This window comes from Cyprinodon tularosa, unplaced genomic scaffold, assembly GCF_016077235.1.
Source record: "Cyprinodon tularosa strain WSP-4 unplaced genomic scaffold, ASM1607723v1 ctg113, whole genome shotgun sequence".
Lineage (NCBI taxonomy): Eukaryota > Metazoa > Chordata > Actinopteri > Cyprinodontiformes > Cyprinodontidae > Cyprinodon > Cyprinodon tularosa.
Window position 1 is genome coordinate 372860 of NW_024037926.1, and position 22050 is coordinate 394909.

Consider the following 22050-nt stretch of genomic DNA (forward strand, 5'->3'; position numbering starts at 1 on the left):
TTTAACTAATCAAACATCATGCAGTTACAGATATTTGCAGCACTTGGGTAAATTAAAGTACAAGGAAAAGTGCATTCATTTAGAAGATAATACCAGAACAACTATATGTAATGCTAAATGTATTAGTAATTTCAACGCTGATCCTTTTTGTGTTCTATATTACTTTAGTCTGCGTCTAGCCCCTTACATGGAGCCCTCAAGCACAACAGTAGCCCTGGAGTGGATGGATGTGGAGCCTCTGATTGGCTGCAAAGTATCTGACTACATCATTCAACATAAACGCATAGAGGATCCTTCAGAAGCAGAAATCTACACAGGTAGAAAAAAATCAATTCTCAAGTTAGTTTTCTTAATATCTTTTAGTCCTTTGTTTTAACTGGATCATACTTTTTGGCATTTTGGTATTTATCTGTTTGTCAAGTTACTTAGTTACCTTTTGAGCAAGCACAAGTAGAGACTGACACTGCTCTTGAGCTGATGTATCTGTGAAGTATAGAGTTTTACCCTGACTTTGTTTTTAAAACATTTAAGGTAAGTGGTCTGAAAGTCAATTGGATGAATGTGAAACTTTTGCTAAGGTGTCTTATGACGTAGGGGGGGTGTGAGGGGTGCTGGCAATTGTATTTCCAGGTCGAGGAATTGGTCATTGTTCTGATCAGGGCCGGCATGAGTCATAGGAACAAGCCAGATCTAATCAAGAGACTAGGTGGTGTGGAAAAAAGTGGCCATAGACATTGAGAAGTATAGACAAGCCATCCATCACAACTGGGAGTGATGCTGATGAGGCGTGGGCACCAGCGAGCAGAAAGAGGGCCCAGACAGCTAGCCAGAGACGTGCTGGCAGAGGTGAGGCATGAAGGGGCAGATGGTGAGGGTGACTCACTTTTCTATGTGCCAGTCACCACTCATGTTGTAAGTTGTGTTTTAACGGATACAAAGTTTGGTTTCAGAGTTATTGTTTGCAAGTTTTTTGGTTCACCTTTTACTTACAGTATTTACTGTTCCTTAATTAATTTTTTTTATCTTTTACCTTATATGTCTTGATATATTAGTAACTTCTACTACATATGGTTTCAGGTACGTATGATTGGTGAAAGAAGTCAAAGGATTAAAAGTTTTAACACTGTATAGCTTGTGTGACTGGGTGGAAACCAAAGAATCTATGTTTATATCTGAGATATTGACTTTGTCTTACTTTGTTTCTTTCTGTTATTGCTTTTTATTTTATTAATCCTTTTATACATCACTTTATTTATTGTTTTTATGATTGATTATTTGTATTTTATGATTGTTGAAAGTGCTCTATCAATAAATTTGGTATGGTATGGTATTTCTAAAAATAAAAATTAAAACAATTTTAACAAATTTGGATTGTATAGGATTGTAGGGGCATATAAACTTAAGAAATAATAAGTGGCACTAACATTTTAAATGCAGCATTCTATGGAATAATTAAATTAAATAAACATCCTTTAAGAAGGCCTTTTTTTTATTCCTAGATTTGTGATATGCCAGATACATGTTTCACTCCTGTTACAGTTTATTTTATCCTAAAGTTGCTTTGAATAAAAACTTAGTTGAGCCTTGCATCACAGTTCATTCACCAGACAACAATAAATTGCCGTGTAAAAGCATTTGCCCCCTGTGAACTTTTTGTCCTTTTGCCACATTTTAGGCTTTAAACAAAAATAAAAAAAATTGTAATTATTTGTGAAGAAGCAACATGTGGGACACAATCATGAAGTGGAAAGAAATGTATTGGATATTTTAAATGTTTTTATCAAATAAAAAACTGTAAAAAATTGTTGTGTAAAATTATTCATCCCCCTTGAATTAATAATTTGTAGCAACAGTCTCTGTAAAGCACAGAGATCTTCATAAAGAACAAGGAAAACACCTGGCAGGTCTGAAATACTGTTGAGAAGCTTAAAACCAGACTGGGATACAAAAAGATTCCTGCAGCTTTAAACATCCCAAGGAGCACTATGCAAGCGATAATATTGAAATGGAAGCCGTATCAGACCACTACAAATCTAGTAACACCCAGACATCCCTCTAACTGATCAGCTTAGACAATGTGAAGACTAATCTGAGATGCAGCCAAGTGGCCCATGATCACTCTGGATAAACTGCAGAGTTCTACAGATGATGAGGGAAGCTCTGTCCATAGGACAACAATCAGTCATATGCCTCACCAATCTGGACTTTATGGAAGAAAAGCATTTTTTGAAGATATCCATAAAAATTTTCTTTTAAAGTTTGACACAAGCTACCTGGGAAGTTGCTCTGATCAGATGAAAGCAAAATCAAACTTTTTGGCAACATTGCCAAATGTTATGATTTGCATTAAAGCAACACAGCTCATCACCGTGAACGCACCATCCCCACTTTTAAACATGGTGGTGGCAGGATCATGGTTTGGGACTGCTTTTAATCAGCGGGTAAGATGGTTAAAACTGAGGGATGTTGATGGAGCCAAATACAGGACCATTCTGGAAAAAAACTTTTGGGATTCTGTCAAAGACCTGAGACTGGGACAGAGATTTAACTTCCAACAAGATGACCCAAAACATAAAGCAAAATTGGCAACGGAATGGTTCACAAATAAACATATTCAGGTGTTAGAAAGAGCTAGTCCAAGTCCAGACCACTATCAAAACGAGAATCTATGGAAAGAACTAAAAAACACGGTTCAGAAATGCTCTCCATCAAACCTCACTAAGCTCCAGCTGTCGATGTGAAAAACTGATACAAACATACCCCAAGGGACTTGCAGCTGTAATCCCAGCAAAAGGTGGCACTACAAAGTATTAACTCAAGGTGGCTGAATAATTTTGCACACCCAATTTTTCAGTTTTTTATTTGTTAAAAAAGTAGTGTAAAGTATCCAATACATTTTGTTCCACTTCTTTATTGTGGGCTAAAAGTTAAAGGAGGCTGAATACTTTTGCAAGGCAATGTATCTGTAAGAAGTAATTCATTCCTCAAGTCTTTGGTTTTCTGCATTTCTCTTGTTTCCTGAGCGAATACGCAGTAAGTTTCCCGGTTGAAACTGCAAGCGGAACCAGTTCCTTACTTCTGGCTGCCTGCCTACTGAGAAGCTCCACTGGAGCAATTTGGGGATAAATACTTTGCTTTAGGGCTTCTTATTGGTTTTTCTGGGAAGCAAGTGTTTTTCTCCATTTTCCCTGTTCATATTTTCCAGGAAAGTTACAGTAGTTGATTTTAACTGAGAATTGTGTAGTCATAGTTTCCCTTCAAAACTTTTAAGGGTGGTTATGAAATCAATGATTGTTCAACAGAATTACATTGAACAGTGTTTTGGGTAAAATCACCACCCAAAGCTTAAGCCAGTAATGATAGTTGGCAGTGAGGCCAATGTGAAGTGTTTTTTTAAGGATTCACGCCTTAAATAAAGAGGCATTGTACAATATTGAGACATAAATGTATGTATGTGTCATCTAAATTTTTCTAGAGTTTCTTAATGTCAAATATTTAATCAGAAAGTAAAAAGGAGGACAGAAATTGGCACAAACAGCATATTTGCATATTTCAGATGTGGTTAAAAAATCAAGAGGGGTATTTTAATGAATAATACAAAAAGTATAAAAAACAGTAGCATATATTTATTTCCATTTTTTATTTTTACCTGTTTTATTTAAATAGAGTAAAAGAAACCATGTCATTAAAATTATTTATTTGGAATTTACTCATACTTTCCTTGATAAAGTAGATGGGGCAGAGAGCATATTCTTGCTTTACATGAATGAATGCAGAGTGCAGATAATCAAAATGCCAACACCTTGCAGAAAGATTAATTGTTCTTGAAATCTTTGATTTTTTTTGTATAAACCTACAAATTTCAATGTATTTTAAACAGATTATATTTAAAATGAGGGGCACATGTGAAGTGTAAGAAAAATGGTCTTCAGCATATTTTTTTACAAATAAAAATCCCAGAAGTATGGCTTCTTCAAACAAGATCACATAGAAACAAAATTTTGCTACTGTTTAAAGTCATAGGGAAATCATATTTAAATGTCAAATCATTCTGGCTTCAACATGTATATAAATGTACTCTTTATCAGATGATATTGTCCCAAAAGTTAGAAAATTTCTATTTGAAAAAAAATCCTGTCTTAAAATATGTGTTGTTGTTTTTTTTTTTTTGTTATCTTATGCAGGCCAGTTAGTTATACATCACCCTGTACACCTAAATTCGGCCAATCTTCCTCCTCTTCCACAACAACTTCGTCCTCCCTTGACTCCTCGAAATAAAACATTTATGAAGGAGGAGACTCATCTACGACCTCCAAAACAAAACTCTCCTCCTCTTGCATGTTTCCACTGTCCATAGCGTTCCTTGACAGTGTCGTTGCTAAGTGCTACTTAGTCCCAATGTAATTTCCCATTGGGAACCTACTAGCACTAAGTTGTTAACTGGTTAGCAAGATGCTTCCGACAAACCGGCCACAATCAAAGTGCTTGTGAACCTTCCACCACAACAATCCCGCCCCCTTGATAAACGACCAATCATATTCACTTTATTCACTCGTGTAAAGAGGCACCACTCGGGAGAATTTGGAAATGCAACCGTTGGAACAGCCGTTTCCCTATGACTTTAAGTGCAAGTTTTAAAATGTTAAGGTTTGTGTTTTTTGCAAAAATGGGTCGCGTTATATCAAATTCTTTGTTTTTTACATCTTGAGACAGTTTCTCTTGATTTTGACACATGGCCATTTTAACACACAAATATACGTTAGTCCAAACCATTTTTGCTGTTTGTATCCGTTATATTCTTGTCCCACTGAAATGGGAACCACTGCATCAGTTTCCTGTCTTTTAGGATTCTTTCAATATTTTCCTGCATTTTGTTCCATCCATCTTCCCATCAACTGTGTTCTTCCACAGAGGGCATTTTTATGGCATACTGAAACCTCGCTGTGAATCTCCAACAACCTATCCTTGATCTACCTGTAAAATACATACATCTGAATAAAAATATCAACTAAGCAGTTCCAAGTGCAGTGGTTCTGATCCATTCAAATATAAAAATGGTTAACGAAACAGCCCATTGCGGTTGTGATCCTTTTCATCTGTATCTGAAAATAGAGTGATGAATATTCAAACTTTATAAGCTAAATGCTGTTAAAGCAGGCGTTGGTAAGACAGTTACTGACTCTCCCTAAAGTTGAGAAAATGCTTAGAGTGGAAGTCTGCGCTTCTTGTCTTTTTTCATTACTCGAGCTAGCCCCCCATTGATTGTAGGATTCTGTTGATGCATCTAAATAAAGCCTCTGTAAAACATTATGGTCTTCATTGGTTTCTGGGTTTAAATGTTGTATTAGTCAAGAAAGAGAAATAATTTCTGTTGGAATTTTTTTAGTTAACCTCTTACACCCTAAGGGGGTATAAATAAATTTCTGCCTGACAAAAACACACAAAAGTAAATAACTTATAGCCTCAATGCTATTAGATTTAAGAAGAAACTTTTGGTATGTCTGTAAAGGTAAGATGTCATAAAATGGTTTTCTGGTGTCAGCACCATTGTAGCTTTGACCCTGCCTGAAATATTAGGGACAAAATACAAAATATTTTGCATTTTTTGAACCTCGCCAAAATTTTGTTTGAAATAAACATTGCAAAACACTACCAAAATATTATTTATAGCACAAAAAAGTAGTACAGACTTTCAAATCTAAATGTTGTGTAAAGATATACCAAATTTGGACTCAATCAGATGAATCATATTTATTTTAGAATGGTATTAGTGAGAAATTTCTTAGGCGGAGAGGCCATTTTGGCACATTTATCCATAAATGTCACCAAACTGTGCCAAATATGTTTTTTACATCAATACTGGGGGTTTGGTAACATTACGAAGTCATGTAGCAGCCGGACCCGCCGGTGGGTCCGTAGGGTTCAAGGGGTTGATAATAGTACTTGGAGAAAATTTAAAATGAAAGTCAATTTCTTTGTTTTTTTCCCCCACAATCCTAAGATTGATTTTAAAGACACATCTTATTTCAGTTATTTACTCTCTAAAGATGACTCTGAAATAAAATGCTGGATATTAAGCCATGGAGAACTGTTAAGAGTCCTCCCACTGCAAAGCTCCACCTTTAGCCCATGTTCATCAACAAGGTCCCTCTTACTGTATCCAGAAGAAGCTATTTCTATGGACCATCCTTCATCTGACTTAGTTCCTGTTCATGTATTGGAAACACAAGAAGAAAGAAAATCTTCTTGTGTTTCTGCATAAATAAAATATTTATAATAGTTTTTTTTTTTTTTGGTAAACCCTCTCTAAAACTCAAGGACACTGTATAATACACTTTGAAAAACAAAAAACAGCACTTAACATCTAAAATAGTTCAGCCTTAAGAGAGCACCAACAGTTTATATTTTTGAGTATGGAAAAAAATGAATGAAGGCAATAGAAAATCTGTGCAGTTGTTCATTAAACCTATAACTAAACCGGCAACTCATTAAAAAGTTACAACCTTGCTTCAGACTGGTAAATGTAAGGGAAATGAGATTGTCAGACACTTCAAACACCCAAGTATGTTGAGTATGAGTCACTCCCTGAGCACACACATATAGCCATGTGCATACTCTCCCAGATGGCAAAGAGTGAGGATATTCATACTCTTGGATTCAGCTGTCCCTGAGTCTCCAAAACTGTGTTTCTATAAAACAGCAGAAAAGACAGACTTTTTTTTTTTTTATCATAAAGGTAATTTAGATAATAGTGGTAATAAAAAGGCTTTTTAATTACAACTTTAAGCATTTTAAGTGTTACCTGATTATTTAATGCCCCTCCCTTTTGCAAACACATTCTAGATCAATAGCATTTAAAATTCTAATTGAAATACACAAATCTATCAGTACTTCTGAAAGAATAATAAAGGATGAGTATATTCTTGTGAAGAACTGAAATAATGGTTCCAGATAGACTTTCTGGAGTAGTAAAGGTTTCTGCCTGGGGCTGGGAGTGGTGGTCTCAGGGATGGTCTGGGTTGCAGATGAATCAGGGATTTGAATTGAAAATAGAATAGAATAGAACTTTATTGATCTCACAATGGAGAAATACATTTGTGGCATTGGCTCTTATAAACAACCACAGGTGTACAAATGAGGACAAGATGCATGAAATATATACAGTGCATCTATATATATATATATAAAGTGGATGGTTCAAAAATAAAGATTTAAGGTGACATATATATAGACTTATATACAGTAAAGTGGTGGCAGGTAGGGTGCTGTTTCTGGTGTGTTAAATAGATAAATAGTATAAATTATTGCAGTGTTATTATACCAGATTATAGTGTAGTGGCATTGTAAAGTGCTGCAGACTGCCACCGCTGACTGACAGCCATACAGCCGCACTTACTGAGGGTCGATGGTCCAGGCAGCAAGATATTTGTCCATTCCAGCATCCTACAACTTCCCCCTCAGCGACGCCAATCTGATGGTGTTGAAAGTGGTGAGGAAGTCAAAGAACATAACTCTCATGGCTCACAACAGTGCGGAGGTGTGCAAGGATAAGACGCTCCATGGTATTCATCAGATGGGAGCTCAGGGTAACTAGTCTAAAGTGGGCAGGTGCCTTGGCGTGTGGTGTTTTGGGAACCGGTACCACAAAGGAGGTCTTCCATAGGTGGAGGATGAGGCTCAGGCTGTAGTGGTAGCTGAGGACATCACAGAGCTCTTCTGCAATGGTCCTCAGTATGCTTGGGGGGGGATGCCGTCTGGTCCTGAGGCTTTCCTCTGTTTCCTCCTTGTAAGCTGGACTCTCAACTGCATTTAGGTGACCGTGAGGTGGGAGGAAGGCAGGCTCTGAGGGGAAGGGGACGGAAGGGGGATGGAGTTAGTGGGCATATCTGTGGGGAGGACTGAAGGAGTGGATAGATCAGGGGTCATGTAGTCCGTAGTTCGTTCAGTCAGGCCATTGATGTCATCACCATGAGAGCTTTGGAACATACTCCAGTCTGTGGTTCTGAAAATATACCTCAGTCTCTCAGTGGCCTTTCTGTGACCTCTTCTGTGCTGGCTCCATTCTCACTATTGGCATATAATTGGGGAGCAGGTAAACAAAATTGTGATCCGAGCATCCGAGTGGGGGCAGAGGTGAAGGCTTCCTCAACATTTGCGTAGAAAAGGTCTAGAGTTTTAGTGTCCCTTGTACATGTGATACATACTGGGTGAGCCTGACGAGGGTGGATCCAAGGGAGACTTGATTGAAGTATCCGGTGATGATCAGGAGAGCAGGGGGTGCTGTGTCAGCAGTGCTGTGGATCCGCTCACACGCAGTGGTAGCATCCGCAGAGGGAGGGAGGGATGTAAACACAGAGCACAATCAAATGCCCAGACTTAAGTGGGAGATTGTATGGCCTCAACCGCAACTAGCTTCACATCCGAGGAGCACAAATGTTCCTTCATGTAAACGTGAGCCACGTTACACCATCTCTCACTTACAATTACTAGAGATGATTGTGAGTGAGTCATAATTATAAGATCATATCTCGTAATTATGAGAAAAGATCTCATAATTATGAGATCATGTCAATATATTTTGTTATGATTACTTGAGCCAGTAACGAAGCATCTCTCAGAAAACAGGTCTTCATGGTAACTTCTTAAAAATATCTGCATCTGTTTTACTGGTCAGTTCTCTGTACCCAGGTCTGTCATGATATGTGTTGGAGCTCTGCTCCTATTTTTCACTTCATCAACAAAGTACACCGCTGAAACCCTGGGGTTACTACTTGTGTCATGAACGGGACAGATCGACCCACTTTCAAGGTGAGACAGCCAGTAGGAAACTTCAAAACATTTATTAAATCAAAAACAGACAGAACCAAAGCACGTTGCTGTGAATCCATGGTTCACAGCTGCTGTGGGAAGAGAACGGGGCACTGCCCAATCACTGACACTCTCTGGTTTCACAGTTCAGTCCATCTCCCTAGAAAGGGGTGCGATCCAGCAGATGGGCTGACAACCAGACACTGTGTGCCACGCCCAGAGTGTCCCTGATGCTGCTGCCCAGGAAGAATTTGCAGGAAGCCGATCCAGGTCAGGGGAAGATGGGGCAGGCAGAAAAAGTTCAGGAATCCAGAAAACCTCCACTCTATCAAAGTTTTCCACAGACAGGTGCAGAAGGATGCCCACAGAAGCAAACATGCAGGCTCAGATGCAAACGGTAGGCTCAGTGGTAGATGGAAGCAGAAACGAGACGTGGAACCAGGATTTCAGCAGGACTTTAAACTGGACTCCTTCTAGGAGCCAGGCTTATGGGAATAAAACTGACCCTCTTCGCATTCCGAGCCATTACCCTGAGGGCTCAGTGGAGAAGGATCAGGACACGATCAGAGGACAAGACAAACACTAAAACCCTCTCACTCCACTGGCCGCCGGGAGAACCATAGAATTAACTAAACAGACAAACAGGCATAAACAAACAGACAACAAACATCAAACAAAAAATTATTTGGCCTTGATCGCTCAGGCTGAACCGATTATAAAGCAACAGATGCAGGTGGATGAGATGAGTGATAATAAGAAAACTGGGCATAGTTAAGCAGGTGAGTGAAATGAACAATTAAAAGGTGAGCTATCAGGCCAGATCATGACAACTTGTGGAGTAAGTATGCAGACTTATGACAATACGCAAAAATCCATCAACAGCTTCATTAATACAGATTCTGTATGTTTTTTTGAGAAGGTACCGGTGGACAGTTAGTTGGGACACTACTAAGCCAGCTCGAATGCATTTCAGATGCATTAATTTATAGCAGTTTAGCTTCCAGCAAGTCAAAGTAGAGTGGGCTTTTTTGGCCTAAACAATTCTAAGGACTGTCTGACAAACAAAAACTAGTTCCATCCACATTGAGGAAACTCAGCATTTCCCAAAGGGAAAAGGAAAGCATATTAAATCTGACAACCCACTCATTGTTCATGTTTTATCTAGCGTAGCTCAGCAATGAATGACCTTCCTGATCTCCTAAATATAAGGTATTATCTTATAATTATGAGATCTTATCTCTTAATCACGAGATAAGATCTCATAATATTGAGATCAGGATCTCATAATTACGAGATCGTTATCTCATAATTATCTCGTAATTATGAGATCATATCTCATTCTCGTAATTATGAGAAAAGATCCCATAATTACTAAAAAATATCTTATAATTACGGGATACTGATCTGGTACTTATGAGATAAGCTGTCTAATTTTTTTCTTTGGTGAATGCAATACATTTCCGTAGATCTGTTCTTTGGGAAAATGCATACAAATGAATTTCTTTACAAAGAAAAATACAAGAGTAGGACAAAGCTCAGAGGGCTTGTTATTACCTCTAGGGTTAACATTTAGCATGCGTTCACACCGACTGTGCTTTGAGCAGCAATTTAACTAGTAGTCAAGGCAAGGGGAAGGGAAAGAAAGGTTTTTCTTAATTGCAAAGTGATTGGAGTGGTCTTCGATCACTGAGGTTCTCCGAGCCTCGTGTGCCCTGTGGCAGCAGCCTTGCTTTCTGCAGGTTTGCAGCAGAACAGGGCGAAGAGCAGGCTGTGCTAGGATTTTGCTTGGGAGAAGTGGCCAGTGCATTCGGCTTGTCCCTGTACTCGGCAAGGAAGAAGCGAGGATGGCTTCTGGAGGTTCGCAATGCGACTTTGACCACAGCTCCTTCTACAAAGGAAAAAAAGTGCTCTACAGGCTGCCACTTGTGAAAAACAGAACCACTAGATCAATCTAAACTGAGCAACTTCCTCTTCATGTGAGATGGAGACTCGTCAGAATGTATTACCTCTGGTGTCATGTCAGAGCTGGAATGTATACGAAGAGCTATAGTTGCAGTTTGTGTATGATTATCCTGGCATTACAACTCAAACTAGTCTGACTTGGGCCTTTGTCTCTTTTAAGTAAGCTATCCCACAGGTAAATAGAAAAGCCTCTTCTCTGGCCTCTTTTATATTTCATTGGTGAAAGTGTGAAACTGTGGTGCTAAAGGTTCACTTGGTACTCTGTTAGATCAAAGTTTTGCTTTTATATTAAATGGTAGAACTTTTGTTGTAAATGATATACAGTTGTTGTTCTTTTTATTAAAATTAATTAGTATGAAATTGAGGCCTAACTTTGTTTTTTGGTTTTGTTCATTAATCTTTGTTGAATTTTTTTTGTGTAGTGTTCTTCTATTGTTTTTTTTTTTTTTTTTTCTTCTACCCCACTGTCATTAAGTTCTCTCTTTCACCTTAGTTGGACGCCCTTTGCAATTAAATTTATAAAAATAAAAATAGCAGTAGTCTAAGCTCTCTTTTTGTAGAACAAAATCAGTTGAAAAACATGATAGTATTATCAGTCAACAAAGCATTTGATCTATACAACTGAAATTGTCTAGATATTTTCAGTTTTTCAGTCATTCTCTGGGAAGATGGTGTGCACAAAATACCTCTGAATTCAGATTAGACCAGCTTGTCTATACAAAGGTCAATCCTTAAATATACTCCAAGGCCAAACATTTTTTGTAATATTTGGATTGTTTAGTATCCTTATTTTATTTTCCTATATTAGCTAGTCGTTTTACTTTGTAGTTGTTTATATTAAAGAAACAATACTAATTCCAAGTAGTGCATATTCTCTTTTTGTGTCTAGTCCTTTCAAAGCTACAGATAATACAACAGAAAAGCAGCTGCTGAATTAGTTTTACAACTCTTACATCCCTAGGTAAAATTTTCATTTTTCCTCATTGTTGTTCTCTAATGTCCCTAGAGCTTTCTATACCTTAGATATCTCTATGTCCCATAAATTTCCATAATGATGTGGTGAATTTCTAAAAGATGTAAAGCAAATGAGTGATTTCCCTTGACTCAGCACAGACCTCTAGATGGCACACCAAGGCAAAGGCAGGATTTATTGAAAAACCGGTTAGATAGGGAGCACTGGTGAGTTATTGTGAAACTCAGCATTTCTCTAAAGAAGACCAGCTGTGAAAAGTGAAGATACATTTACATCAGGCACATCATTTTTAAAAATGTGTTGAAATATTGAAAAAGAGAGTCACACAGAATTTGAAAAGGGTTAGTTTTTCAGTGGCACTAAAAGAACATAGAAGACATTCCTTTACTCTTTCTCTCTTTTGTAATATAATCTGTGTAATTTTTTGGTGTTTGTATTTATTAACTGAGAATTAAAATGTATTAATCCATCTTTAGTTTAGTTTGAGCATTTCAGGGACAGTAGAGATCATTAGCTTCCATTTACCCTTACTGTTATATAGATAGGATAGACAACAGACAGTTTTAATACAGAGAGAATAGAGCAGTTCATAAACATCCTTCTAGTCTGTCTACCTTCCATCTTAATTTTGAAAAGAGTTCCTCAAAAATTAACCTTCCAAAATAAAAATAAAAAAATTACTACAGTTCCCCTGAACACCGTTATAATAAGATTAATTGCTGTATTGTATTGATTTATCTAAATTAAAGCTGACAACTATTAGTAGTTTTTATCATTTCTTTTTCCCAACACAACTAATTTAGCATTCAAATCTACAAACCAAATGTCATTGCAGGTGTAAAACCAAGTACTGGTGAGATTAATTCTGTGACAAATAAGCAATAAGGTAACACTGTATGTAAAATGACTAAAGATACTGCACTGGGAGAAGATTTGAGTGACATTAGGACAGTATACAAGGGAAGAGACCATGAAAGAGAGAGAGCAAAGTGCAAGATAGAGAGCGGGAACCAGACAGCACCAGCACGGAGGACTCCGAAGCAATGATGTCACCTCATCCTGGTACTATTGGACTCAGAAAAGGATTAACCATTTGATCTTTGCCCTTAATTTAGCTCCATTTTGCTTTTTCCAGCTCACGCTGCAAGCTTAGTGAGGCACATTACATGTGGATCTTGTTCTGCTTTACCTCCCCTGTCATATGCCTAATGCCTCTACATAACTCTGCTCTTTCCATATGTCTTTTGCGATCACGATAAGCGGTATCCCCCCTCCTGTTTATGTAACAGCTCCATCATTGCTTAAGACCAAGAATGCACCCCAATGTGTTGATAAAGTCTTATTCAAAGAGATTGAATTATATGGAGATAAACAGTGTCCTTGAGCATGGGTGCAGATAACAGATTGGAGTGACACAGCTGACTCTCTTTGTTTTGTTAATTAAAGATGACCTCATCGCTAAAAATGGACGCTGTGCACCTCCTCGTCACGAGCTTCGCCATCAGCAGATTGCAGATTGCAGGCAGGGGGCCAAGGGCTTTCTGCAGTCCCTATTTCTTTTTGCTTCCTTTCCCATTTTGCCTCTTCGCGCACACATTGTTAGTCTCCGCCTTCGCCACAGGTCTAGACTTCCCTGATTTTTTTTTCTCCTCTCGATCTCTCAATAATTATAATCCCTCAGTGCTGCCAAAGCTCATCAAATTATATTTGTTTGAATTGGAAAATTATTACTTAGACAAGATAGTGTCTCTTTTTTTTTTTTTTTTTTTTATTATGGGGTATTTTGGTACAATGTTGTATGGTTACATTTATCTGTTGCACAAACTGCAAGCCATACAAAATTTAAGCTGTGCTGAAATCAATTTCCAGTACCGTTTAAGCAACATGTTGGGATTGCTTAGTCTAGTTCTATCCAGAATCAGAGGATAGCAGACTTCAGGAATACAAAAAATGCTTGCATTTATATATCTTGCATTTGATATGTGTTTTGGTATTTATATAGGATTTTGGATCAAGTGTTCAAACACAACAAAACTAAAGCTATAAGATATTTTACAAATCATACTGGTATTAATAATTATAGAGATAAGAAAAAAAAGAATTTTACAGTTATGAAATGGCATAACGGAATATAGTTTTTCTTCAGTACCAATTGACGCAGAGGTGGATGGAGTACTTTGAAATTGTACTCAAGAGTGACACTATACTTGATTGTTTTTTATTTCAGTTCAATTTAATTTAGTTTATTTACATGTCACCTTAAGGCACTTTAAATAGATAATTCATTCAGATCATACTGTCAGATTGGTTGAATGATTTCTAACCAAGGAAACCCAGTCGATTACATTGAGTCATTGACTTTGCAGGATACACTCCTCCTGTAAGAGCATGTGGCAACATTAGCTTACATTGTGTCATTGACTACAGAAATCCCTCACAACAAGCATGCATGCAGAGAGAGCATGTATGTGGAGAGAAAAAAACAACAACTCACTTTAACAGGAAGAAAACCTTAGCAGAACCAAGCTCAATGTGTGTTGTCACAGCCAAACAGAACCCAACCAGATCAAGCTACTATGATGGAAAAAAAAAATGAAGAGAACATACTGTAAGATAGAGATTGCAATCACAAATAAAGCACAATCGGAGAATAAAGATAGAATGATGCATATTGATGAATAGTGTTCCCTATGCCCTTTAGCATTCTTACTCTAAAGCAGCATAACTTTAGAGATATCTTACGATAATGAGAGCCACTCCAATCAATCTTTATGAAAAATGAAAGTTTAAAGCCTAAAAAGCCTTAAACAGGAGAGAGTATGTCTGCCAAGGTATAGGTTGACCAAAACTTTTAGTTGGTTCCATAGGAGCAGAGCTGCCAACGTTAAAAAAATATATCTATAGCTACTAGTTACTTCTCCAAAAAAGTAACTGAAGTGAACATGTCGCCATTGTTCTCAGTAAATATATTTCGAGAGGTGCTATTGACATTACATTTGTCCCAGATTTCGGTAATAATCCATGCAATCCAAACATAGAAGGAATCTAACCACAGATGTCCAGAAAGTAAGTTATGTGCAATAAAGTGAAATGACACGAGAAAAAAGTAGTGAAGAGACCTTCTGAAATTGATTTAATGTTTTGTACAAAAGCCTTTGTTGGCAATGACAGCTTCAAGACGGTGAAGGAGAAATTAATCGCAAGCATTGCTCAGGTGGTGTTCTGGCCCTTCCTTCCACAAAGTCTTCCTATCTTGAGGGTTTCATGGGCATCTGTGAACTATGATCTTTAGTTCTTTCCATACATTTTCCATTGGAATTAAGTCAGGTGATTTGCTAGTCAATTCTAGCAGCTTTATTTTCTTTCTCTGAAACCAATTGAGTTTCCTTGGCTTTGTGTTTCGGGTCATTGTCGTGCTGAAATGTCCACCCACGTTTCATTATCTTCATCCTGGTAGATGGCAGCAGGTTATTAAGAATGTTTCAGTACATTTTTCCATTTATCCTTCCTTCAATAAGTTGAAGTTTACCAGTATCATATGCTGAAAACAGCCCATGCCATGATTCAATTCAATTGAGGTCATTTATATAGCAACAATTCACAACACGTCAATTCAAGGAACTTTGTAGTTCACCAGATCCTACAGTCAAATTGATTCAAGTATTCTATCTAAGGAAAACCAGTTGATTTCATCGACTTATTGACTCAAAGGCAATCCCTCACACTAAGCATGCTTGTATGGACAGTGGAGAGGAAAACTCCCTTTAAACTGAAAGAAACCTCCAGCAAAACCAGGCTCAGTGTGAGCGGGCATCTGCAGAGGTCAATTGGGGTTCAAGGAAACAGAAGCAGAGATACAAAAAGCAATTGTAAAAGGTGGCACCATCTAGGAAACACACAGCCAGGGAGATGAGCTCCAAGCCAGCTCCCATGTCAGAAGATGAAGAGAGCACAATTAGCCAGTCACAGTCAAAGAAACAGGATAACACTAAAAAATGTGCTTCCGAGTGTGCAGCTCTGCATTAAATCAAGGAGCCAGCTTTCTACTTTTACCATTTGTTTTTTAAGGTTTTTTAAGTTTTTTTTTTTTTTTTTTTTTTTTTTTTTTTAAGCAGTAAGCAGAGAACTAGCAACCCCAGCAACAAAATCATCAACCTGTGAAGGGGAATAAACAAAGCTTTTGCACTCTGCAGCACTGCTCAGCAAAACAGAGGAGACAGAAAGTGAAACAGATTCTTTAAAACTTATACCTGCACTATCTGATTATGATCTGCTAAAGTGAAACTTTCTTTTGGGGGATGAGAACTCTGTTAAAGTAATCTTGAAGGTTATTAAAAAGTGGTCAGAGAGGACAGGGTTGTGAGGAAATACTGTTATTTCTTCACATTTTATCCCATATAAATGTGGTCCAAAGTAAGAACATGAGAATGTGTAGGACTATTTACATTTTGAACAAAGCCAATAGCATCTAAGATAGCATTAAAGGCTGCTCTTAAGTTATCACCTTCAATGTCAGAATGGATGTTAAAACCCCCACTATGATGACCCTGTCGGTATTTAACACCAAATCAGAGGGGAATTCTAAAAACTAATCTAAAATTTCAGAGTAAGGACCTGGTGGACGATACCAAGTTACAAAAAGAAGAGGTTTTCTTGCTTTGCAATTTGAATTAGGGAAACTAAGGGTTAAATGTTCAAAAGAGTTGTAATTATTAACTGCCTTTGGAGTAAGTCAGACTGAAAGATTGTTGCTACTCCTCCACCTCGCGCATAACTTCTGGGTATGTGAAAATTTGAATAACTAGAAGGGGTAGCCTCATTTATGCTCACATGATCCTCTTGCTGCAGCCAGGTTTCTGTAAGGCAACATAAATCAATGTGATTATCACAAATCAAGTCATTAGATGTCAGAAGACTTTTTGAGGATAGAGATCTTATGTAACCACATTTAGTTGTTTAAACTTTTTTTCCCAATTGGGGTTATTTTAATTAGATTATCATGATTTACTCCTTTGGGAATCTTTTCTAATTTATTAGATTTCGGTCATGGGCAAGACACTGTCTGGATGGAGTAAAGAGTGGGTAACAGTAGACAAGCTGCAGAGACATGTATTACTATTACTCTGCTTCCTGGTGTGCACCCTGGATTGTCAGGGTTTTGGAGGACTAATACCTTTGGCCAGATTCAGCTGCCCCATCCGAAGTGGGATGGATGCTGTCTCTCTGAATCAGACCAGGCTTTCCCCAAAAGGATTGCCAATTTTCAATGTAGCCCACATTGTTTTCAGGACACCGGCTCGACAACCAGCGGTTGAATGAAGACATGCAGCTAAACATGTCCCACCTCCAAACTTGACTGTTGGTATGGTGTTTTAGAGGTGATGTGCAGTGTTGGGCACGTTACTTTGAAAAAGTATTTAGTTATAGTTACTAGTTACTTCTCCCAAAAAGTAACTGAGTTACTAACTGATTTACTCCACAAAAAGTAACTAGTTACTAGTAAAAGTAACTATTGCGTTACTTTTGCGTTTCTCGCCACCGTAACCCTCACCACCCAGCCCCCACCTTCTCGCCGTGTGTTTCTAAAGCCAGCTGAATAGAGAGGACGACAAAGACAAGAACCTGCAGAGAGTTTTGCATTTATTGCAACTCAACGTAAATGACATCAGGGGGGAACGCGATGTGAAGTTTTTTAACAGGGCATTCAGATCTGGTGAGTATATGAAATTAATAACTAGGGATGTCTAATTCTGAAATCCTGTGTGTTTGGGTTGTTATAGATACTGCAACACCTATCTATCCATCTGTCTATCTAGATGTATACTCTGTGTGTGACATAAAATATGGATCTCCATCCCTGCCACAAAGGCCATCAAATAATGTTTAAAATAAAAAAATACAGTAGAGAAGGCAGAGTATCCATCCATCCATCCATCCATCCATATATATATATATTTCTCCTTTTCTCCAATTAGGCTATCATTTGATCGTTCACGCTCTCCATAGTTCTCCTGTGGCGCGAGCACAGGGCGACTGTTGCGCGCCTTTAGCGAGCATAGGCATTTCCTGTCGCTTGCGCGGTGAATCGTGCCGCCCGCGCTGTGCGGAGATGCAGGGGAAACCGTATGTGATGGGGAAACGCAGCTCGATGTAACACCGGCACCTACCCAACTGACAGACGTAATCTCACTATACATCAGCCAATCTCATCCTCCCCTCTCTCATGACAAGGCGCGCACGAGTCCTATAATGAAAAAAAGGTTCATTGTGCGACCTGAGTAACGCGCAGTAACGGGGTGTCTGCAATGGTAACTGCGTTATAGTTACAGTCAAAGTAATTAGTTAGATTACTCGTTACTAAAACAGGGTAATGGCGTTAGTAACGCTGTTACTTTCAACGCCATTAGTCCCATCACTGGTGATGTGCAGTATCATTTGACCTCCAAACAGGATGTGTATTATGGCAAAGAGTTCAATTTTAGTATCATCTGAGCAGACTATATTCTCCCAGTATTTCACAGGATTGTCTAAATGTTGTGCAGCAAATTTTAAACAATCTTCAACATAATTTTTATCCAGCAATGGAGTCATATGTGGCAAGCATGCATACAGGCCATAGTGGATACATGCATCAATTATTGTTTTCTAGGAAACAATTGTACATGCTAATTCCAGCTCTTTCTGAATCTCTTGACAAGTGGTCTATGGCTCTCGGACAACTCTTAAGATAATTATTTAACTCCTTTGTCAAAAAATCTTGTGAGAAGCACCTGGTCATGGTCAGTTTATGTAGAAATTATTTTCTTTCCACTTCTAGATTATAGAAGTTTAGAAAACCTTCTGTAACCAATATCATCAAAGGTCTTGGGAAAGCTCTCTATTTTCACCCATCATGAGATATCTCTTGTGTGATACCAGAGACACCTTTTTATAGGCCAACATTTGGGACTGAACCAGCTGATATTAATTTGCAATCTGGATTGCTTTCTAATTTCAGAAAGATTTCGGTTGGTGTTTTAGCTTTCCATGGCTCTTTGCACCTCCCGTGTTCACTTTTCAATACTTTTTCCCTGTGCCATTACACTGTATTACACATATCTTAATTTCTGGACATCTGTGGTTTGATATCTTTGTATGTGTGGATTGCATGGATTGTTACCGACATCTGGTGACAAAATCATGTCAATAGAACCTCTAGAATTATACTAATTGAGAAAACATGGTGCCATGTTCAGTACTTATTTCACTCACTGTATAAGATGTCTCTTATTAATTAAGGTCTACACATCTGAAGACATTAAAAACTAATCTTCACTATTTTGGTTTGACAAGTGAGTTACAGTATATTTATGTGGATGTTATATTGTTTCTTGTTTATAATAGAAATAAAAATAAGATAGTAACTTGTCTATTGTTTTTAAAACCATCTTCTTCATCCTGATATAAAACAACAACAGGGAGAAACAGTCTTCTCCTCTGTAATAGTATTAACAAAATTTAGTTTGCAATGCGTTACATTTTTGCAGAACGTAATACATTACGGTAACGCCTTACTGACAACACTGCAAAGGTGAGGAGCTTGATAACTAAAACATCTGTCTCTCATTGTACTTTTTGAAATTCTAGGACCTATTTGTAAACCTGAGAGTGAAGTGCTTTGTTATCTTTGATCTGATAAAGAACAATCAGATCTCTGATACAAGACAGAGATTGGTTATTTAGGGCTTCATAAGTCAGAAGGAGGATTTTCATTTATTTTCTGGAGAGCTGAAATATGGGAAATTTAGTCTCTATTCTTAATTTTCATGAGTACTCTGGTGGCAGCATTTTGGATCTGCGGAAGGCTCTAAAATACAGATTATGGACTTCCTGGTAGTAAAGAATTAGAATAATCCTTGAAGTAACATATGCATGCACTAGTTCCTCAGCATTATCCCCGGACAAAATTTTTTTTTTCATTTTGCCATATTCTGGAGATGATAGAAGGGAATTCTAGAAACTCTTTTATAGGGGATTTAAAATAACACCAATATTTTTTACTGTATTATTTGAGATCATTTTAATGCCATCCAGATGAAGTAACTAATCAGCTTCTTTTTCAAAATCTCTGGTCAAAAGAAAATGATTTCTGTGTTTTAGAGTCATCCTGGATTTTATATCTTCGAGACATGCCTGGGATCTATGTAAAAGGTTATTTTTAATCAAAATTCATAGACAAATATTGCTTCATTAGAATAACAGTGAAAATTAATCCTATTCTATTTTATAACTATACCAATTGAGGCTATATATATATAGTAAAGAGAATTGGCCCTAGCACTGATCCCTGTGGTACCCCTAAGGTAACCATGGAGCTGGATGAAGATTTGTCATTAGAATTAGTGAGCTGAAATCTGTCAGACAAATTAGATTCAAACCAGCCTGGTGCTGTTCCCTTAATTCCTACAGAACCTCCAAGCCTTTCAAAGCGAATATTGTGATCGACCGTGTCAAAAGCAGCATTGAGATCTAACAAGACAAATGCAGGTACAATTCCATTATCTGATGTCTGAGAATATTGTTAGTCATTTTCACCAGTGCTCACAGATCATTTCCATTACAAATATGTGCAAAACAATGTTGATATTTTGCTCTTTTTTTTAAATGCAAAGTTTGTCCAAGATTCTCAAACTAATTCTGGCCTTCTTTGTTTTATTTTTTTTTATAGCTTCCTAAAAAAATCTACATTACATACATACTCCCCCACCACCTCCACTTCTTCTCCTATCATGTTAATAGCATTCAACCTGTTTCTGTTTCTTCTGAAATCTTCAGTCATCTCACTTTTTTTTGTTTTGTTTTTGTATTTTTTTTATTTGCTTTCGGGATCAGAAGATTGCTTCCACACTATTTTACACAGGGTTTCACCAACTCCCTTTACTCAGCTTCTTGTCCATATGATGCACCCAATGACTGCAGATTATCTGATTATTTCTGCAACTTATCAAACTCTTTCTTGTACTGTAGGTCAGATGTGTGCAGAGTAAAAAAAATATGGTGAGAGTACTGTCCTCTGTTGTGCACCTGTGCTGCTGAGTACTTGATAGACAGTCAACCTTTCATTCTAACACACTGTGGTCTGTTTGCAAAGAAGTCCTTTAATCCGGGCAATAATGGATACCTCCACTTCATTCCTCTTTAGTTTCTGAGAAAGTAAGTGTCAAATGCACTTGGTGTAAGGGCAACAGGTATAATGTTTACATTTACAATGTCAGCGACGTTGGAAACATCCGTCTTGTGCGTTAAATATTTGTTAGCTCAGAACTTAGTCAAACAATATCTTATACAAATGGCCAAATGTTCAATAGAGTTGTAACTACGTATAAACTGGCTTTGCACTACTGAATATATCAGACTGAGAGATTGTTGATACTCCTCCTCTATGCCCAGAACTTCTATAAATGTGAAAACTGCAGGGAGTCTCGTTTATCCTAACATAATCCTCTTGTCGCAGCCAGGTTTCTGTAAGACAACATAAATGATCTAATTATCTTATGTTTAATAAACCACATTTAATTATTTAAACTTTCTTTCTTAATAGGAGCCACGTTGAATTTAGTTAGATTATCATTTGTTTCCTTTTATTTCCATTTAAATCCTTTAGGGTTTATTTATTTTTTTATTTTTTTATTTCTGCAGTTGGCAAGACACTAACTGGATGGGGTAATGGTTGTGTGGCAATAGAAAAGTTGTAAACAGGTGTGCAAAACTACATATCTGCTTCTTGGTCTGCACCATGGAATGTCAGGTTTTTGGGGGACTGAAAATGTTGGCCAGATTCCTAGAATGAATGCTGCATCCCACCGTAATGAGATGGATGCTATTTCTCCGAATCATACCAGGTTTTCCCCACAAGTTTTGCATATAATCAAGTTAGCCAACATTGTTTTCGGAACACAATCTAGACAGCAGCAAGTGGTTGAATCACGTGGTGTGGCTAAACATGCATCACTGGTACGATCAGGGACAGGACCAGAGATAAATTATGCAGTCTAACAATGTTTTGGTAAACTTGCATGCTGAAGCAACAATTATTTTACTGACCTCTGATTTGAGTAACTGGATGTTTATACTGTCAGCGTACATAAAGATCTTACTTTATTCAACCTTATCCATCTCCAGCAGTTTCAGGTAGGATTTTATTTCGCCCATCCTGGCCCCCGGCAAACATCTAAGTATGGTCACTGGTGTCTTTGATGCCACTTTTCTGAAACAGTAAATTACCAGGGTCGGACTCTCAATGCCTGTGTCGCTGAGCAGGGAAAATC

General features: G+C 37.7%; 1 protein-coding gene across 1 annotated transcript in view; it reads left to right on the top strand.

Annotated features, from left to right (window-relative positions):
* LOC119794391 (astrotactin-2-like) overlaps nt 1-22050 on the top strand; it is a 425475-nt gene that overhangs the window by 354313 nt on the left and 49112 nt on the right. Inside the window, exon 19 of the mRNA XM_038301931.1 lies at nt 169-317. Coding sequence (XP_038157859.1) covers nt 169-317 — 149 coding nt within the window. The remainder of the gene's footprint in view (nt 1-168; nt 318-22050) is intronic.